Source organism: Alexandromys fortis, unplaced genomic scaffold (assembly GCF_014885135.2).
Source record: "Alexandromys fortis isolate MF-2015 unplaced genomic scaffold, M_Fortis_MF-2015_v1.1 scaffold_416, whole genome shotgun sequence".
Taxonomy (NCBI): domain Eukaryota; kingdom Metazoa; phylum Chordata; class Mammalia; order Rodentia; family Cricetidae; genus Alexandromys; species Alexandromys fortis.
The window spans coordinates 19,912-41,104 of NW_026068294.1; the positions used below are offsets into that span (position 1 = coordinate 19,912).

The 21,193-nt window shown below is 40.3% G+C and overlaps 1 protein-coding gene across 1 annotated transcript; it reads right to left on the reverse strand.

Moving 5' to 3' along the window:
• Window positions 1–260: 260 nt before the first annotated feature.
• Gdap1 (ganglioside induced differentiation associated protein 1) lies at window positions 261–18,545 on the reverse strand. The gene is made up of 6 exons (XM_050132440.1): window positions 18,284–18,545; window positions 16,705–16,897; window positions 7,753–7,926; window positions 6,500–6,594; window positions 5,059–5,173; window positions 261–3,659 (listed from the first exon to the last, which is right to left on the reverse strand). Exons 1-6 carry the CDS (start codon window positions 18,398–18,400, stop codon window positions 3,277–3,279), a joined length of 1,077 nt encoding a protein of 358 aa, XP_049988397.1. The 5' UTR covers window positions 18,401–18,545; the 3' UTR covers window positions 261–3,276.
• Window positions 18,546–21,193: the final 2,648 nt, after the last annotated feature.

Below are 21,193 nucleotides of genomic sequence, written 5' to 3' on the forward strand. Positions count from 1 at the left end.
ATATTCATAATCCATACCCAATCAAAAACCGAAATTACCCTGAGAGCAATACATGAAACCTACTAAAGACTCCGTGTTCATCATGAATGTAATCTAAGTGCCCAGCTGCAAAAGATCTACTTTAATAACCAAGATCAATGACTCTTCAGGCTGTCACTCAGTTAGCCATAATTTATTTATTTATTTATTTATTATGTATACAATATTCTTTCTGCATGTAACCCTGAAGGCCAGAAGAGGGCACCAGACCTCATCACAGATGGTTGTGAGCCACCATGTGGTTGCTGGGAATTGAACTCAGGACCTTTGGAAGAGCAGGCAATGCTCTTAACCACTGAGCCATCTCTCCAGCCCCCTAATCTATATAATTAAATGGACTCAGTGACTTACAAGAAAAGCACGCCATAACTGAAGGTCTTCAAAACTGCGATGCTTATTTCCCTCTAATTACCTAATTGTCTAATAGTTTTTGTTTTCTTTCTTCTTCAGTGCTGGGAAATGTTGGCAAGTGCTCCACCCCGAGCAACATCTCCAGTCCAGATGTTTTTATTTTTAAGTGAAAATATGTAATTTTAAAATATTTTAATTAGTTCTTTGTGTTCCAGAAAGCATTTATTTTCAAATTGTTTTATTGATCTTACAGACAGAATAATATCTTGATTTTCCCATGACAGTCAACAACACCATCTACAGCTTTGACATCAACAGCAATAATTATTAAAACTTGAGCAAGCAGTTCACAAGTTTGAGAATGAAAAAGGCATATAATTGCAGTAACAATAAAAATAGTATGCATGTGTGTTAAGACAGAAATAGATGATTCTTTAGTGCCTCTGGCACTTTCTAAGTGTGGCGTTCACATGAGAAGCACATTGGCCGGTTACCAAAGACCCGGAAAAGGAGGCTGCATTAAAGCGCCTCTCTGGCGAACAGCGGCTGTGCACCTCCTTAGTTTGACGTCATACCGTACTGTCATCACTCACAAAGCATAAGAAATCAATACTACATTTGCCTCAAGCTTTTTCACAGATGAATAATCTTGATGAAGATGCCCTCACTTCAGAAACTAAGGTCATTAATGTTTATCTTCTCTTGAAACCTAAGACGTGCAGAGCCTACTGGAACACAATCTTAGACTGCTGGGTAAACAGTGACATCTAGTGGCCATGCTGCTATCGCTACAGGAACACCTACCCAGAAAATACTGAAGGGATACTTCACATTGGTACACATCTGCCTCCAGATAGATTGTATAAGAAAATTATAAAGATTTCCCACTGATTTCCTGATTCCATAATGACATGTTCTAAAAGAAAAGCCAGTCTTTAACAATCCATTTACAGGCAAATTCCCTTTGCAGATTTGCTTTGTTTTTGTTTTTTACAAAATTTCCATTGCTCCTTCTTTGTGCCTCACTTTTTATTTCTGCAGAATGACATAAGAAATTCTGAATTACTGGTCAATTAATTCTACAGCTCTTTTACAAACACAATGACGTCAATGTCCTACAACAAGCAAGTTCAAAGCAACATGGGCAAATAGAAACAGCAGAAAAAGGTGCTGCAAGCATATCCATTATCACTTAGTTTAATTCACACTGGAGTGCTATAGGTGCTTTCATAAACAGGGCACAACCAGTTTGTGAGCGTTTTCTATTTTTCTAGTACATCTTGATTACAAAATGAATTATAGAATCAGAATGGAATTACAGAATTGTTTTACCACCAGAAAGTCACTGTTTAAGAGACATGACATTTTTCTATTAGTGAAAAAGTCAGTACATTCTTTGGTCATATGCGTAGCCCACCTGAGGCCATCGAAACAGGCTTTCACTAGTCACTGGAATCTGAGCTCACCGTCTCTAGACAAGCCTCCCGTCAGACTTCTAAAGCTGCTTCTAAGGCCTTGACAGTCAGCTCCACACAAACTGCCTCCTTATTTCAATAGGAGGCTTTTCCTGAGCACTAATCATTCCTTATAGTAGCATGGTTCCTCCTAGGTCACACTAGAACTGCTTCTTCCAAACAGGATGGGATATGCCCCAATTACTTGAACATACATGATGGGTACGGATAGGCATCACTAGCTGTATATTTCATCTCCCTCAGATCAGCTGTCAACATCTAATGCTAGACTCTCCTCTTTTTCTTTAAGGCTTTGTTAATAAGCATTTAAAAAACACAAAGCCTGGCCAAAAAATTTGTGTATCCCAAATAAAAATGGGCATATTTGGCTCTCATTAAATTATTCACTACCAGTGATAAGCCATGATTTTTACCTGAGACATTCATCTACATATTACTTACATGTATCAAGAGGACTTTAGAGGCCAAGGCTCCCAGGACTAAACAAAGGGGCCCACAGGACCATACCTCACAAGGTCATGGGAACCATGAGGACCGCCTTACTATCCCTTTAGATATTCATACATGTGCTAGACATGTATGTTTCAATGGGCATCCCATCCTCAAGTGCATAATTACTTAATCTTACCAAATCAAGATGTGTGGCTCGTGATTAAGGTCAAACGAGGTGTTTGTATGTAATGTGTAGGGTTCTCCCCAGTATACTATCCCCCAAAACTTCCCAGACCTCTCCTCCTGAGTCTTCAGTTAAGGAGTGGGCACGGCCACAAGAAGCTATACACGAAGTTTACCAAGGAGACAGGCAGCCATGAGCAGCAATGGAGGCCAGTGGAAGTCACAGTCTACTGATCCATCTTAGATGTAATTCATTCTCTCATTTTTTCCCTTTCCCATTTTCTCCCTAATTTATGCTTGAAGTTGGTAGTGGAAGGTGAAACAATACTATGTTAGGGTCTGAACCCTGTCTAGTGTAACAAAGACTTTTGAGGTCCAGGGGAGGACCTTGTAACTGCTCAACTCTCAGAACAGTAGCCAATCTCAGGTGAAGCACTATGAACGTCAGTGGTTATTATTGTCTGCTCTTAATTACAACCACTCAAAAAATAGCTGAGCGCATCAACTGACAATTTCCGTTAAAGGTCTGCTCCCCACCTGTCAGTGTTTACATATTTTGACCTTTCACACGCTTGCTTTATGGATAGATGAGTAATAGATCATCTCATAAAAGAAAAAGGAAAGGAAGGAAGGAAGCAAGGGAGAAAGAAAGACTTTCCCCACAGGAACTCACTGAAGAGTAATGTAAAGTATGCTTTCTACTGGTTACCCAGGGTAAGTCTTCCCTGGGTCCGGAAGAGTGGATAAAGGTCTAGTGGAATGGTTGGATGAGTTGCTCCCTCAGAGCCTAACAAACCTAGAAATAATTTGGTCTGGGTCTAAGAGCTAATATCATGCTGCCAAGTCTCCTTCTGAAAAGCATAAATGCAAAATATCCCATTCCTGCAAGCAAACCAACCACAAGGGTGGTGCCAAGAACTTTTGGGGCCCTTTTCTTGGCCACCCGGAATGCTGTTGGCAGCACGGCAGAGATTAATATATTGTTGACATGTCCTAAAACCTTGTTAAATGTTTTTCTTTTCAAGACACGCTCATAATAGGTTTCCAAGTTCGGTCTCTTTCCATTTCCCCAGTTTCTCCTTGCAAAGCCCAGGAACTTCAGTCGATGCAATGTGACAGCCAGCGAGACATCTGCCAGGGTAAAGGATTCTCCACAGAGCCAAGGCTGGTGACCCTCTTCTAATCAGAGAAAAGGAATTAAGGATTAGGGACAGGCTCCACACCCACAGACCTCAGCTCCCATTTGCAGCTTTAGCCCTAAGGGAAAAGATGACCACATGTTGTCTTGACCATCAGAGCCATGCAGATTTATCCCAAACTAACAGAACCTTGTTTGACATCTGTCTGTCACAAAAGTCCCTCGGTAAATGTGGACTACTCAAGCTTGAGGACTTTGTTTCATTTTATAAATGGCTCAGATGGTAAGTGCCTGCAATCTAGAGGAATCGACAGACTGATATTTCCCTCTGGCTTAGGAAATCAACCAGAGTGCTTTAGAACAATTTATAAAGCTATATTTAAAACCTCATTAAGAGGCCACTACTCCTGTCTACAATGCACCTTCCATGCCAATAACTGCATCCACAGGATCAAAAATGCTTAAGAACGCTACATTTTACTAAGCAAGCTTTCTTTCTTGTTATTATCCCTTATACAACACAGTATAAAGCTATTTGCATGCCCTTCACATTATATTACATATTCAAAGTAATCAAGAATAACTTCAAGTATATAGGTCATGCAAATACGAAGTCATTTTATATAAAGAACATGACCATCCATGGACTATGGCATCCTCAGTGGCTCCTGAAACCACTCAAGCTTCGCAAAGACAGGATAGACACATTTCCTTGAAGTAGAAAGGAGTCATTCTTTTTACTTATTTCTTTTTTTGTTTCTTGTTGTTTTTTGGGGTTTTTTTTGTTTTGTTTTGTTGTTTTTGTTTAAGACAAGGGATTACTCTCTAGCCTTTGAAGGCCTTAAACTGCTAGCAATGCCTCTGCCTCAGCGTCATAAATACTGGGATGACAGATGAGGAGCTATCAAACCCAGCTGTGTCCCTGTTGTGAAAGAAGTCGCAGGTAACAGCGTCTTCAACGGTCCAGGTAAGATGCACAAATGGCCCCCGTATAAGCATGGAAAATGGCTGACCACTGACGCGCACAGACGCAATCTATCGATGTTCAGTAGCCCACTAGATACTCACTTGCTCACTCCTCCTTCACTCCTCAGATTCAAGCTATCTCCCCAGCTGAAGCAAAACCCAGAATGGGCAGTCACGCAATTTCTCAGGTTATCCAACCAGACTACTATAATTGCTGACTTGTGGAGCTGGGTAAGTAGGCACCCTCCAAACATCCTTCAAAAGGTGCAAACACCATTCCTGAGTCATAATTCTCATTGATACAGACTGGATTACAATCAGACAGTAGAGTTCTGAGTAAAATAACATATTTAAACCAGCCTGTGAGAAGCAACAACCACAGGAACAGATTACAGAACATGTTTACTGCGGTTTAAGAATGTTCCTACAAATGTCTCTAGTGTTTCAGTAAAAACAAAGCCAATGAGAACCTACCCGGAGTTTCTTCATTTCTCCTTTGTAACTCAGTTTCCACCTGGTCCAAGACCTTCTCCAACTCATCAAGAATTTTCTTCAAGTACTTGACATTGTCATGATCAAGGAGCTTCGACTAATTAACAAACCAAAAAGAAACTATTTATGCCTACTAGTAACAGCAACAAAACCATATAGCACAAAGTAGATTTGTATATATATATTTTTAGAATTTTTAGAATTAAAACCTGTTCATTTTAGACAATGGGGAGATATAGGATAACTTTGTAGAGCCAGAGCAAATGAGGAACTGCTCCAGCTATGAGATCATCTCAGGGAGCAGACCTAGCTCGGACTGGCAACTCCAGCTAACCAGTAAGGACAAGCAACATGAGAAACACAAAAATCCTCCTCTAGAACTCAACTCGAGAATAGAAGTTGGTAAATCTTAGGGGACTAATGAGAGAGTCAATAAAAGAGCAGGAGGTAGCTCAGTCTATAAACTGCTTGTCTTGAGAGTGTGATGACCAGAATTTGAGTTCCAGGATCTGTTGTTCAAAAGTTAGGAGTGTTGGCACACCTTTTTAACCCCATCTTGGGGAAGCAGAGACAGACACATCCCTGGACCTTACTGTCCACCTTGCCTAGCCTAATCAGTGAGTCCCAAGTCAGTAGGAGATCTTGTCTCAAAAATAATGGGGAGAAGGTCCTAATGCTCCCCTCCAGCCTCTACATGCAGAAATGCATGCACACATACACACACGCACACGTATACACACACACACACACACACACACACACACAAAGGGTAAAGGAAGAGTATAACAGAAGTCTAAATGTGATTTTTGAAGGTAAGAAAAGTAACTATTGAAGCATGTACTCTGAGCCTACTCAGCTAAGAGAGGATAAAGGAAGAAGTTGAGGGAGAGTTGGAAGTATCATTTGCTACATGTGATAACATGTGTTGTCTGGGCATGCGCAAAGAACCAATAGAAAGTGAAAGGCTATTGCTGATGCTCCTTATGATGGTCAGACAAGTCAGCTAACACATGGAAGCCTTAAAGCTGCTAACTACCCATTATGAGAGATTCCTATATTATGTTAACTGGAACTTATGCTAATTCGTCACCTTCCATGGCAACCAGCATGCTCAGTATCTGCTGGTCAGATAACTATCACTGGGTCTGAATATCAAATATATAATAAAAAATTCTTCTTTTCCTTCCTTGGAAGTTTGCTTTTGTTTGGAAGTATCTCACTTTGTAGCCCAGGCTGGCTTGGAACTCATTGATCCTCAGGGCTCATGTGCTGCTACATTGATTCAGAAGTCTTTCAAAAGCATAGCACAGGCCAAAGGTATCACATGCACCAATGATTTACAATAGTAAACAGTCTAGAAACAACACGCTTTTTTCCCAGAGAGAATAAACTGGTGTGAAGTATAGCCAGCCTAGTCACTTACCTTAAGTCGCTTTTGTTTGGCAATGTATGCCTCTTGTAAGTCAGGGTTTTCTTCAGCAAGTTTCTTCAGTTCAGACTCTGTGTTACCAATCTGGCCTGATAATAAAAACATGTTTGAAATGAAAAAGCCTTTCCCCTCCTGTCACAGACATAGGGAGGACTGGGGACACACCTTGATGAGAGTATGAGCTTTGTGACTGGTAGCCTGCTGCTATCTTGGACATACTTTGTGTGGCTCTGTTTCCCCATTTAAAATGTAGCTAGAAGATACCTAACACACAGTCTGACGACTGCCTGAGCATCTTCTGTGGGCAGCTACAGCAAGGCTGGACACTTCTGTGCACGATGCCACTGGACTGCCTTACCTTTCCAGTTCTTCCACTTTCTCTGATGACAGGAAGGGAAAACCTTGTTTTGAAAATAATGTTAACTAAAGTGATAAGGTTGCAGTCAGAGGTTCTGTTTCAAATCACATTATAAATACTTAGGAAGTGAAGAAAATACAAGGCAAGAGAGGAGAGGGGAGATGGCAGGTGAGAAAAGAAGGGAGAGAATAGGGGAGGGGAGAAGAGACAAAAAAGACAAAGGAAAAAAAGATGGGAGAAGAAAGGGTATCAAAAAGGAAGGAGAAAAAAGTAATAAAACAACAAGGTGACATCACGTAAGAGAAAATCATGGATTCTGGGTTTAGAAGATACGGGATTGAGTGTCTCCAAACCTCGTGATTATGACCAGTGCAACCTCTGTCCTATCTAACCATAGCCAACTACACTGCAGAATACACCTTCTTCTGCTCCACATCTAACACACTGACCCCATAGATCCTCCTGACAGGAAGTAGGAAGGATTCCTCAAATCCCCCAAAATCTCCAGTCACTGAGTGCAGAGGTGATGGCTAGATGGCTTCTAATCCAGCTTTCTCCCATCATGAGACAATGAAGGACCAGAAATTGAGCCCAATTGCCCATACCCCCAAGAAGGTGCCAGCCATTCTGACTACCAGTCAATATGTTTGAGAACATGTTGAGAACATTCTCTACCTTTCTATCAGTCATTTTTCTAATTTTTTTCCAAACACAAACAAATTAGGCCTAATAGATACTATATGTAGTGAGATGGCTGAGGAACGTCCATGAAACAAACGACCATCCTATTTCCCAGTCTTCTCTCAGTGACTGGAAGATATGTCAAGTCTTAAAATGATAAGAAGCTTCAGGCAGAATCAACCCCCAGCTTATAAGATGTTTTACATACTGCGAATCCTTGTGGTTGCATAAGCTGGGATCATGGAATCCACAGTGAGTTCCGGATGTAAAATGCAGCCATGTGTGTAAGCATCCATTGGCAAGGAGTCAAGAAGTTCTCGGTAATGCTGCACCCGTGGGTAATACATGCTTCCTTTATCAGGCATTAACCTGGGTGTTCTTTCTAAAATACACATCGAAAATATAAATGCAAACACTGGAGGGAACGCTACAAATAAGACACTACATCCTAAAACAAGAACCCTAATGCCTCATCATTAGCATCTCACTGTGGCTGCACATTCTCAAAATGAGGTCTTTACAGCCCAGATAGTCAACATCTGAAAGAGCCTGGGGCACCAGGTCAGATTCCAAACCGTGGCTGGCTAGCATCCTCTCATGTCTCCACCTTGTAGATTCCTGATCAACCCTCAAGTGCATCACTTCCTCATGAAGCATGCCCTGACCTCTGACACCCAAACACAGAATGTACTCTGGTATATCCCCTACCACTTTTTATATAATTTATCCTTTCACTTTATGAATATCTTCAGGACAAGGAACTATGGTATATGTCTTCAACTGTACAAGTTTAAGACTTCAGTAAAGTGTAAGTGAATTCCTGTTTATTACAAGAAGATCACCAAGGACCACTCTTTCCTATAAGTTAGTGTCAACTAACACCCAAAGTGGCCCCACTGATACTAAATGGCTATGAAATAACAATCTATATAAAGTAGGAAAGGCTTTTGCTCAAAAACTCCATTTTCACTTTCCCTAGATTGTTAGCAATTTACTCCTGACAAATGTATTCTGCCTAATCTTCACTTGCTGGTGAAAATCTAGATTGTAAACCTCTTATGATCTGGGATCACATATCATTCTCTGACAAAACCCTAAAGCCTAATACATCCTTGGCACATTGTCAGTACACGATTAATTATAGTAAGCTGTTACACCCCAAGTTCCCAGTTACACCCCAGTTGTACTGGGGAAATTCTGTGGTAGGTATTACAAACACAAGGATATGGATACTGGAAAGTTAGCCCAGGATCCCACAGCTATTAAAGGCAGAAGAAAAACAATATCACCTGACCACTAATACAATGATCATATCTTATTACATCATCATATCTTCTAAGAAGATGTGTTTCAAAGAGTATCCACATAGAAAAAAACTGAAGAATAAAACACAAAAGTCAGGGCTAAATCCCTTCAGAATTATTTCCTAATCTGCCTCTCAAACAGTTCTGGAAAATGCCAACTAGCTTATCACCACTAGTGCAAGGGAGAGCCTGGATAGTCTTTATCCTCTCATTTCCTAGCTCAGGATCCAGAGGGCAATTTCTGACTCTAAGAAAAAAGCATGTAGGCAAGTGTTTGATGTACAGATAGACAGTACAACGTTAAAGGCTGCCTTGGAATAATGGCAAAGCATGAATCACATTTCCCACACACTTCATTATAGACCCCGTGTAAAGACAAGACAGGGAATCAGCCTATACCACTTCCAGCCTCTCCACACTAGATGCCTTAATTAGCCCCTTATGCAGACTTTTCAGAACCTCAGCAATATTACCAGTTCTCCAACAAATCCACTTCCATGAGGACAATAAACCAGAAGCTTTGAAATGCTGAGGTGCTCTCACCCTTGTATGTGACACTGCCCTTGTCTCAAAATAATAATGTCCTCAGGTGCATAAAACATAAGATGAACAAAATAATACTAATTTGTAAAACACTAACATATATACTTCTTTAACATTATTAACATTCAGCATCAGCTCTGATAACCTTCATAATTTAAAAGTATCACGATATCTATAATAATTTAATATGCTAGGAATATATCTGTGATTTCTATTGGTAACAGAGTCACTACATTCCTGACTGTTTTGGATTATCTGCATTGATAATAAAAGAATGATAGACTCCTCCAGCCAGACATGAAGGAACCAGCATAGGTCCAAACTAGACCCTCCGAATGTGGGTGACAGTTGTATGGCTGGGGCAGACTGAGGGGCCTCTGGCAGCCATATACTATGTGCCACATAAACAACAGAAATATGTTCTTCACAAATCTGGAGGGAGGCTGACAATCTAAGATCAAGCTGTTAGTGAGTCTAGAATCTGAAGAGAGACTACTTCCTGGTTCATAGATGGAGATGCCACACTGAGTCATATCCACATGGTGGAGAAAGTTGGTACTGGCTTTTTTGGGAACCTATTCTCTTTGGATGAATACCTTGCTCTAGATATAGTAGGGAGGGCCTTGGAGCTTCCCCAAAGCATTGTACCTTACCCTTTCTGAGGAGTGTATGGGGGATGGGGTGGAGGGTAAGAGAAGGGAATGGGAAGAGGGGAGGAAGTGGGAACTGGGATTCATATCTAAAATTAAAAGATAGTTTGTTTTCTTTTTTAAAAAAGTAAAATAAATTTTTAAAAAAAATATTTTTAATGAACACAAAAAAGGAAGTAAGCAAAATTAAAGACATTTTTACAGCCATCTAAGATCTCAATTCCCCTTCTACTCATGGTCCAAAGACTTAGTTCTTAACGTGTGAATTGATGATCTACAGGCTTCCCTAAGACACTTTAGGGAATGCACTAATTCTAGACTTTCTACAGCAACACCATGTTGCCAATGGCCTTTCACTCTTGTTACCCCTGCAGTAGCAACAGAGCTTTCCAGAGGCCACATAAACACACGGGCTCTGTCGCCGAGCTAGTGGAATAGTGATAGCTCTGACACTCGAGTGTTCTAGGACTTTAAACTTTCCTGGTTCATCTCTAAATAGTAAATATTGACCCATGTAAACCAAAGCTCTAGCTTTTTGGAGCCCATTCCCTATTGAGGAATGCCTTGCTTGGCCTTGATGCAGAGGAGAGGGGTTTGGTCCTGCCTCAACTTAAAGGCTTTGTTGACTCCCCACGGGAAGCCTTGCCCTTTCTGAGATTGGGGGGAGATGGGGAACGCAAGATGAGGGTAGGGAGGGGGAACTGTACGTTGGTGTATAAAATGAATAAAAAAATTAAAAATTCTTTTTAAAAACTGCTCGAGAGAGAGAGAGAGAGAGAGAGAGAGAGAGAGAGAGAGAGAGAGAGAGAGAGAGAGAGAGAGGGACACAAAAGCCTGAAGCAGCACTCACTGCATTAGCAGTCCAGGAGCCTCAGGTTATAACCATAAACAGTGCGTTTTTGAATGCTTCCCAAATGACCAGTTTGGGATCCTGGCTCCCAGGTCAGGCTACTTTTTAGTGCCAGGCCCTGGAGCTTTCTCCAAAAGAACATAGCACTTCCTTCCCAGAAAGGTGAGAGGGAGGAAGAATAGTAACATGGAATTTTTCTGGGTATGAGCCATCTGGCTCAAGCTGACTTCTTCAAAGGAGAAAAAAAATGCTTGCTGCGTGAGCATTCTTCTATTCAACCCTGTGCCCCACTGATACCGCTATCTGCTGAAGCTCTTTGTCGGGCACAAAAGAAGATGCCCGCTGCACCCACATCCTCTTCCCAGCTCCCTTTCTTTCCCTAAGTACTTCACGGGTGCCCTGGCCAGTGTTGCATAGGTCACCTCCAAGGCATACAGCATTCACAGCCTCTGGAAACTTTTTCAAAAGACAATCAAGTCCAGGCACATGTCTGTATTCCCAGAACTTGAAAGGCTAATCCAGGAGGATCGTGAGTTCTAGGCCAGTGTGGGCTACGTGGTGAGAAGCACAAGGCAATTGCTTTTCTCTTGAATTATGTAAGTCCTCCCTTTCAATCTCATCTTACTTTACTTTCTAACTATCCCATAGAGTGTCATAATAAGGATGACCAAGAAAAAAAAAAGGTTTTTCTTGGTGTTCTGCCTCCATCAAGAGTGTGAATAATATAAAGCACATGGGTCAGAAAAGGCAGCCAGGGTAGTTTTTAAAAGCAGGTGAGGTGCAAGCATTGGGAATACGGTTGCAATAAGGAAAGCCAAGTTTAGTGACTTGACAAGCAGTGAGTAGGAGCTGGAGGTATGACTCCGTAAGAATTTATACTAGTCATTTACCAGGCCCTGGATCAAATCCCACGTACCTGAAACACTCAAACATATAAAATAAAATAAATAAATCTATAAATTGTTTTAAATAGAATAAAATGATAGCTTCAAGTTGATATTCTTTTAATGTTGCACTTTAATTTAATTTCAAAGCAAATCCTACTTTTTTTTATTTTTTGAGGCAGGGTTTCTCTGTAGCTTTTTGGAGCCTGTCCTGAAACTTGCTTTGCAGACAGCAAAGCTGGCCTCAAACTCACAAACATCCGCCTGTCTCTGCCTTCTAAGTGCTGGGATTAAAGGTGTGTGCCAGCGTCACCTGGCTCAAATCTTACTTTTTAACAATATGTTAAATGATAGACATAAGACACAAGACATGACTTTCAAATAACTGTTATATATCAAATTATTAAAACACCATACAACATGCAGGATTCTGGGTTAACCAGTGAGATAATTAGCAATAATAAATATCATATATTCTAGTATTTTCTACTTATTTAATGAAATTTTTGGGGGTTTTTTGCCTATTCATTAAATTTTTACCTAGCAGACAAATTAAATTTTGCTGAAAGATTTAGGTTATTACAAGAAATAGTTCAATTTTAACATTAGTATGTTCATTCACCTTGTCCTATCCCCCATTCCTGTACTTGTTCACTGTCATATCTCACCTAGCTTAATTAATAGGTTCATGTAATATAATTTTCTTCATTATATACCTGATTGAAAAATACACCATGTACACAAAACATTCTATGAAATTAAATAGCAACAGTATAGGCATATGCTAAGGACAGATTCTTTTTAAACTGAGAGATAGAAAATATCTTTGGAGACTAACAAGTTTCTAAAGACTTGAGGCCTCTGAACTATCTCTGAATATCCCAAGAGTTGCCCCTAATTAATGCCTGCTAAATGGTCCTGCAAGAATGGATGCAGAGAGCGCTCTCAGCCAGTCCTAAGATGAGTAATGATTACAGAGAAATTCCTCCTTAACCAAAGTCTTGCCCTTGGGAATATCACTCATATCTCCATGAACCTGCTTTCAAAAGTAATAATAGAAATAATAGTCAAGTCTACTATTATCCAGCTTAGATAACTATTTTAGGTTAAGACTTCTAAAAAGTTCCCTGACTCAAATTCTCCTGTACAACTGCCAATTATTGAATAGGTATCTCAAAGGCACGGGATGCAAATATCTGAGTACGGATATACAAAATGATTGAGCAAATGCTATATGAGGATAACCCTCAATGACTAGCTAACAAAGGATAGCAACCAACAGCAAAGACACCAGTTCACTAATCTGGCCTTTAGTTAATAACTATACCTAAAGGGATCCTATTATAACCATGAAAAATGATACACTTCATAGAACCATACTAATTATCATGCTACCATTCCTCTAAATTCCATCTGTAGAGCAACAAAACAGCAAATATTAAGACCACCTTTGGATGTAGAGCACTGCGGTTTGTGCATCTGGATAGAACCAACACTTTTAAAAACAGCCCGAGACCACTCTAGCCTGGCAACTTACTAACCATCAGGTCTCTTACCCATTCTAATTGTAGCTAAATTTTAAAACCAAAATTCATGTGTTACATTTGTCTTATTAAACTTTATCTTAGTTTCTGGTTTATTCCTATTCCACAATAAGCATTTCATAAGATAGCTATTATTCTAATGATCTTAGCTCTTCCATCATTCATAAATATGAAACCATTTCTTTAACTCAAATCAAGAAAATCAAGCTTAAAGAAACACCACCGGGGACTGACGGCACAGCTTAGGGACAGAACACTTGCCTGGCAGGCACGAAGCCATGAGTTGATCAATCAATAAAACACTACTAAGAAGCCCTATTCACGCTATAGGTATTTCGATAACTCATTCATTTTATCCACTCAATATTATTTATTAAATATCTATTATGGAGTATCTACTTGCAGAAAGCATAAGGGCACAGCTCTTAATAAGACAGTCTCTGACCTCATAGCTCTTACAGTGATTTAAACGTAATCCAAATGTTAATAAGTAAAATAAGAGATGGAAGGTTAATTTGGTATAATAAATCTGTGCATCAATAGTCTTCTGTGTGGTAATTAATTCATCTGCAGACATGTTTTACCATTCTCTAGTCATATTTGTGTCTTTATTCCATAGAAACATTATATAATCTCAAATGCTCTACTTGAATTACAATACATTCTATTTCAAGCCATGGTTTGAACACTCCAGGCACATTTTAACAGGTATTTCTAACATTTTCCAACAATGTAAAACTTAAATTAGTTCCTTTTACTGACAGATATAAAATCTGAGAATTTAAAGGTTTTTTTTTTTTTAATCACAGCAATGCTATCGCTTGCAGAGATAAACAGGACTAGCCAACTCGTAGTTCACCCTTTCCTCCTTCCAAGGAAATAAGTTTTGCAAATTGGAAAATATGAAAAAGAAAATAAGTTGGAAATCCAATCTAAAAGTTTGCCAGATAGAGTAATTTGTAGACTGCTTTGAGCATAACATAGTAATTTTAGCATTAGTCTAAAGTCGTAATGCACATATATTTCACTTGGGGCTCTGGTCAAACAAGATTCTAACTTTGCTAGATGATCTAAAACTCTGCACTGTAAATAACCTATCAGATGATGCCCATGTTGCTAGTGATGGAACAGACTTTGACAAGGTTGGCTGTTCTCTGTTCTGTTCTTTGACGAATGGGATGGCTCTTTTCCTGTTCCCCCGAGTTCTTAGTGATGAATGCTAACTGTCTGGATTGTAACTGCTGCAATGCTTATGGTTGCTGTTGATTTAAATCTCTATATCCTGAGGTAAATTCTTCTATCTGCCTTGACCTGCAAACTGGTCTGGATGTCATCATATCTGCTTCAACTATAGGAGTCTGAATCTTTTCTAATCTTCCCCAGTTAGGTAACTATTCTTCTGGGAAAGAAGAACATGAGGAGTCAGTTGGGTTGGTCTTGTCTTACAAGGACAGCAGTCCATCATCTCGTCCAACAGTTACAAAGAAACATTCAACAAGTTAGTGAGGCCGATGATGGCTTCCTCACCAGAGAAGCTCAACCAGAATTAAATCTCATGCTTCCCACAGTTCCACCCTATCATTTGGTCAGTGTTTTATCTAAGTCAACAAAATTGTTAAAAGAAATAGTTAATTCCACATACCGAATCTGAGACCAACCTGAACTTAAAGTTTACTTCAAAAACAAGCCAACAAAATCTATTTGGCTGTGATTTAGCAAAAGTCAGAATATATTTCAGCTTTACTAGTATATAAAAAGCAAAATCTAGAGAAAAATTTCAGAAACCAATGATAATTAACATTTACTGTAAAGCATTATTTCAAATGAGATAACGAAAAGAAGAAGCAAATGTGAAGAAACCTGAAATAATGATGATGCAAATTGCATTAGTTCAAGCAAGATCTAAATATTATTTTCATGTGTTATATAATATAGGTGATATATATGATAATGTTATATAATACATGTAACTTATGGTTTTATATATTGCATATAGTACATGAAAAATAAGATACCTTTTTAAAGTTTTGGTCATTTAAAATAGAATTCTTACACAATTATTTTTGTTTTGTTTCTATTGTTCTAGTCAGTTCTTTAAGAAAAACAAATTATTAATACTCTTATCCATTTCCAAGAAGCTCAAGAATGTGAAAATGTTTCTTAAATCAATTATTCTCCATTTTCAGCACAGTGCCCAGCATCTAAACATATAGGGATAGCCAGTGACAGTGAAAGGCAAACAGTTCTGCGTACCATTTGGCCAAGGCCACCTTTAGTTAAAACCTCTGGTAGAGTCCTGGGTAATCAGCACTTACATTAAGAATGACGGCACCGCTACACTCAGATAAGATTATGAGTCTCTAATCTAGTTCCCCTATTAGGTCTAATAGCCATTTTCCTTCTAGGGACCTTAGACAGCTTTTGGTTCATTAACTTCCTTCCTTAATTTGGGGTCATATGCTGACCTTAACTGCTCAGTTAGCATCAGCAGAGCAGCAAGCAAGCAGCTGGATAGCCTGTAGATTGCTGTCTGGAACAGAACCGAAGGGAAAGTCTGAAGCCTTAGGCTCTGCTCTCAGTTCTGCCCATGGTCAGCCATGTCTGCGGTCAGCATAGCCTTGTCACTAAGCTACAGTTGACCTGAAAGGGCTGTCCTTAGAAACAAGCAGAAACATTCGTATATGGCAAAGGAGCCAGGAAATAGTGCCAGCTGAAGACTTTGAAGACCAAAGACCCTGCCATAAAATGGTTACATTTCCTTAGGCAAACCCTCTATTTCTCTTTCCTCACATGCAAAATGGGAATGACTTGTCTCTACACTTCTTTTGGATTCTGCACCTGTTTCTGAGGCTTGACAACTGACTAAAATTGAAATATAAAATGCCTGACATGTAAGCTGTCATAAGTGATCATTATTAAAACATTATACATATTTAAGCCCTATAATTCCTTATAAATGATAAAAATTCAAACAATGCAGAAGTAACTAGAACAAAGAACCTAGCGTAGTATCAATCCATTCCCCCTTCTCTACTGTTTAGTCCTTTCTTTCTCTTATTTTTAAAATTAAGTTGATTTTCACAATATATACTAAGAATCAACATCATGAATTTTACTTGACTTTAAGGCTAATAAATTATCATTACCAGAACCACACACCTGCAGTTTTCTGCAATTGAATTTGAGAGTTTTGTCATTAACATTTGCACTGGCTTATCTGAAATTGGTATAGGCGTATATTTGTGTGCTTATGGAAATGGAAAAGGTTGTTAAGTCACTAAACCACCACCATCAAAGAGAGGGAGAGGGAGGAAGAGAGAAGGGAAACAGGGAAGGGCATATGTTGAAAACAAAGCTAAGAAATCACAAAGAGCCTTAACATTACCATCCAGGAAAGTCTGTTCAAGATAATCAATGATCTGAGTGGCCTCACAAATTATGTTTTCCCCGTGGATAAGGACAGGCACTTCTCCAGTTGAGTTCAAACGCATAAACCAAGGCTCATTGTGTTCACTCAGGGGCAGACTTACATCGTGTTCCTCGCACTTCAGTGCCTTTTCAGCAATTACCAAGCGCACCTGGAAGAGTTCACAGGGGTTACTACTGTTCTCAGTTAAAACGTCTTCTCTGGAATCAGCTACACCACCTCGGTTGGCTTCCCGAGCTAGCAGCATTGCAAATGTTCATTTACTGACGCCTGTTGCTGGAAGAAGATGAGCGGCACCTTGGCAACTTACTGCTATAGGTTATAGAAGGAAAGGTGGGAAGTAAATGACTCTGTCTTCCTTACAACCACTCTCTCTCTCCATCGCCACAGTGGTCCTTGTGCCTTAAACCAAACTGTGTATCCTCCCCCAGACAAAAGCCTTGAAATAGAGGGCTGGAGAGACAGCCAGGTGCGTATAGCTCTTGCAGATAACCCAAGTTTGAGTCCCAGCACCACGTTGGCTGGTTGACAAGGGCAGGCCTGTAACTCCAGCACAGGGGAAACCATAAAGGACCACCTTAAGTACAAACATATGTTTGGACCTTTGTTAAAGAATGCAAGCACGGGAAAATCAAAGCAGTTTCATTCCCTTGGGGTGGAGCAGTGTCTTTACATGATTTTGTTGTTTTCTCTCTTCTGATGCTAAAGACTGCCAACCCAGGGCCTTGAGCTTAATAAGCAAGGATTCTGTCTCTAAGCTAAATACCTGGTTTCTTTATTTTTTTTTTAAGCAAAGAGCAAGGCAGTGGCGGTACACACTTTTAATCCCAGCACTGGGGAGGCAGAGGCAGGAAGATCTCTGTGAGTTCGAGGCCAGCCTGGTCTACTAGAGCTAGTTCCAGGACAGGCTCCAAAGATACACAGAGAAACCCAGTCTTGAAAAACAAAAACAAAAACAAAAAAAATACAAAACAAAACAACAACAACAAAAAAAAAAACCTGCAATCCCAACAGTAGAGGAGCCAAGGTGAAAGGTTGCCACAGATTTGAAGACATCTTGGTCTACATAACAAGTTCCAAGTTGTTCAAGAGATCCTGTCTCAATCTCTCTCTCTCTCTCTCTCTCTCTCTCTCTCTCTCTCTCTCTATCTCTGTGTGTAATATTATATTATGATATACAGTGTATATATATATATCATATATACACACACATAGATATATGATATATATATATATATATATACAATATTTATTTCTTTTTACAGAAGGAAAGTAGCTCAAAGCGTTGCAAGGAGGCACTTTTTCCTGCCTCACTCTCCAGGGTCCAGAGCTCAAGTGGGCAAAACCTCTAGGGTGAATGTGATACTTCTCAGTGGCGCTTCCTGAATGACAGTGCCTGCCTCACTCTCTTCATCCTCCTGGGGTCCACACTTAGTGCACCCCAGCAGGGCAGGCACCCGGGGTCAGGGCCTGCGCCACGCCGAGGGAGCTGTCCCGGTGCTGAACCCGAGCGCGGCCCGCGGCTCCTGGCCGTTACCTTTTGAGAGCTGAAGGAGTGGGTCCAGTGGTACAGAATGAGCTTGACCTCCGCGTCCGGCCGGCCTTCCGCCCTCAGGGGCGCGCCCACCCGCGCCTCGTCCTGCCTCCGAGCCATTTCGGGGTGCACGGGTCAGGTAGCCTCGTCCGTGGGCCCTCTTGCCAGGAAGCTCTCTGCAGCGTCCTCTGGTTTCCCAAGGCCCCCTGTGGCGGAAAGGGCGCGCTCTGCAGACGAAATGGCTTCTGGGAAATGTAGTTTTGCCCCCAAAAAGCTGAAGAGCCTGGTCTGCAGGGGGCCTTGAGAGGTTACCTGCAAGATGTAAAGGAACAATTTTTTTTTAAGTAGGAAAAAATTCTAAAATATGACTGTCTTGTTTGGAAGGCAGGGAAAAATTATGATAGCAAATTATTTGTGGACTTTGAACATTATTTGGGAACAAAAGTGCCAATTTCTCAAGACATTCAGGGCTTTTATTTTGGTGGAAAAGTTCTAGTGGGAAAAGCAATTGGATTAAGAATCGATGAATTTTCATTAGAAGATATTACTATGGAGTCTGTATATCATAGAGTCTGTATCACATGAATAAATCAATAGTGGCAATATAAAACTGCCTTTTGGTTAGGTATGTACATTTATAGCAGAAAAACCTGGAACTGTGTCTGGTTTTCCCATTTTTGAAATAGAGATCATTTTATTCCATTCATCAGGTTTTTGTGAAAACTGAGCAACAGCAATACTAGTCACAAACTCAGTTTCCTTAAAACACTCTCTTTATAACCATGGTCAGGACAACTACAGACTCTATATTCTAATCCTACTCATAACTGCATAGCTCTTAAAATCTGTAATCATAGCAGACTAATAAAGTTTCTCTTTCAGAACATTTATACAAATATTGCCATGAAGTAAGTTCCTGTCTGACTCACTACCAAACCTTACTTGAGCCTCTGTTTTAGGCATTTCGGTTGCATCCTGGAACTACAAAGATTTGCTAGGTAAGATCTAGTGCCAGAAGTCTGGCGGCAGGTGTAACAGAATAAACAGCCACAAGGAAAAGGAATCGTTTTAGGGCCCAGGCATGGAATTATGAACAAGGAGAGCATGGCAGGCAGCAGCCCAGGTAAGAAGGCCCCTGAAAGGAACCAAAAGCTTAGGGAGTTTCTCCTCCCGTATAGAGTTCTTCCTTTGTTGTTCCAAAGAGTTCTTCTATGATTTGAATGTTTCTAAGTATATTTTATGTCTTTAAATAGCAGAAATGAGCTTCTTGACAGCTTTTTTGTTTGTTTGTTTGTTTTTTGGATTTTCAAGACAGGGTTTCTCTGTAGCTTTTGGTTCCTGTCGTGGAACTAACTCTTATAGACCAGGCTGGCCTTGAACTCACAGAGATCCGCCTGCCTCTGCCGCCCGAGCGCTGGGATTAAAGGCTCGCGCCACCACCGCCTGGTTTTTGACAGTTTTTAATCTTGTCATTTAGGTGGGTGGAGTCATTCATTCCTCTCCTCAACTCATTCTGAGTGAAAAGGAAACCAAACTCTAAAATCAGGTAGTTAAAGTCTAGCTTCACTCCTACTTCGGGCCCTCTGCAGCTGTTACTTTTACATAGATAAAATACAGATGATAAGAATATAAGCCTACTGTCTCAGATAGGGTTTTCTAGTACTGTGAAGAGACACCATGACCATGGAAACTCTTAGAAAGACAACACTTAATTGGAGTGACTGGTTTACAGATTCAGAGGTTCAGTCCCTTATCATCATGGCAGGGAGCACAGTGGTGTGCAGGCAGATTGAGTGCTGGAGCTGAGAGCGCCAAATCTTGCAGGCAACAGGAAGTCAACTGACTGTCACACAGAGTGAAGCTTGAGAAAAGAGGTCTCAGATCCCTGCCCCCAACCCCCAGTGACACACTTCCTCCAATAAGGCTGCACCTCCTCTAACAAGGCCACACCTCCTAATAGTGCCACTCCCATTGGGAGCCATTTTCTTTCAAACCACCCCACCTACACTAAGTCGTATGGAAATTTAATGAGATAAAATACTTAAAGCACCTGAGACATTGCCTAGAAGGCTTGCTCCTGGGAGAGGATGCTGGCTTATGTGATTAGAAAAAGGACCATGTCTGGGGCTCTCCTCTGGAACTGGAGATGGTTGTGAGCTACCACATGGGTGCTAGAAATTGAACCCATGTTCTGGAAGAGCAGCCAGTGTGCTTAACTGACAAGTCAATTCTCCAGGCCTAAACCACCATAGTTTTACTTACCCAAAACAACAACAACAAAAGACTACCATTGTCTTAATGAGAGCTTATTTGGTGTTTCTAGATGCTATCATGTTATCTGTCCTCACTTCCATATCAAGTATGTGCAATATAGCTTCTCTGTTTCTATCTCTGTCTCTCTCTCCCCTCTCTCCTTCCCTCCCTCCCTTTCTCCTTCTATTCTTCTCTCCCTCCCCTCTCTTCAGTGTTTTAGTTTATGGAGCCTTGGCTGACCTGGAAATCACTATGTCAACTAGGCTGGCCTTAAACTCATGGGGATCTAACTGCCTCTGCCTTTAAACCCAAGTGTTTAATCCATCACCACATTCAACTCTTGTTTACTTCTTTAAACTTTTGATATACTGAATATCCTATCATGAATGTTGTTTTTACCTCTTAAAATGTAAACATGGCAAGAATATCATTAACTGATAAGGAAAATGGTGAGGTTTGTCCTGGGTTTTTTTTTTTTTTTTTAATCATAACAGGCATGGAGGAACTGTTTGTAAATTCTATGATCTAAAATTCCTTTCATTTTTCCAGACCAATAAAGGCCTGTTAAGAGTAACAAAACCTCTTTTCCATCTACATGTTTATTCAGAGTTTTATTAACTGTCTGCATCCTTCATACCTGTGCACGTCATTGCATTACTG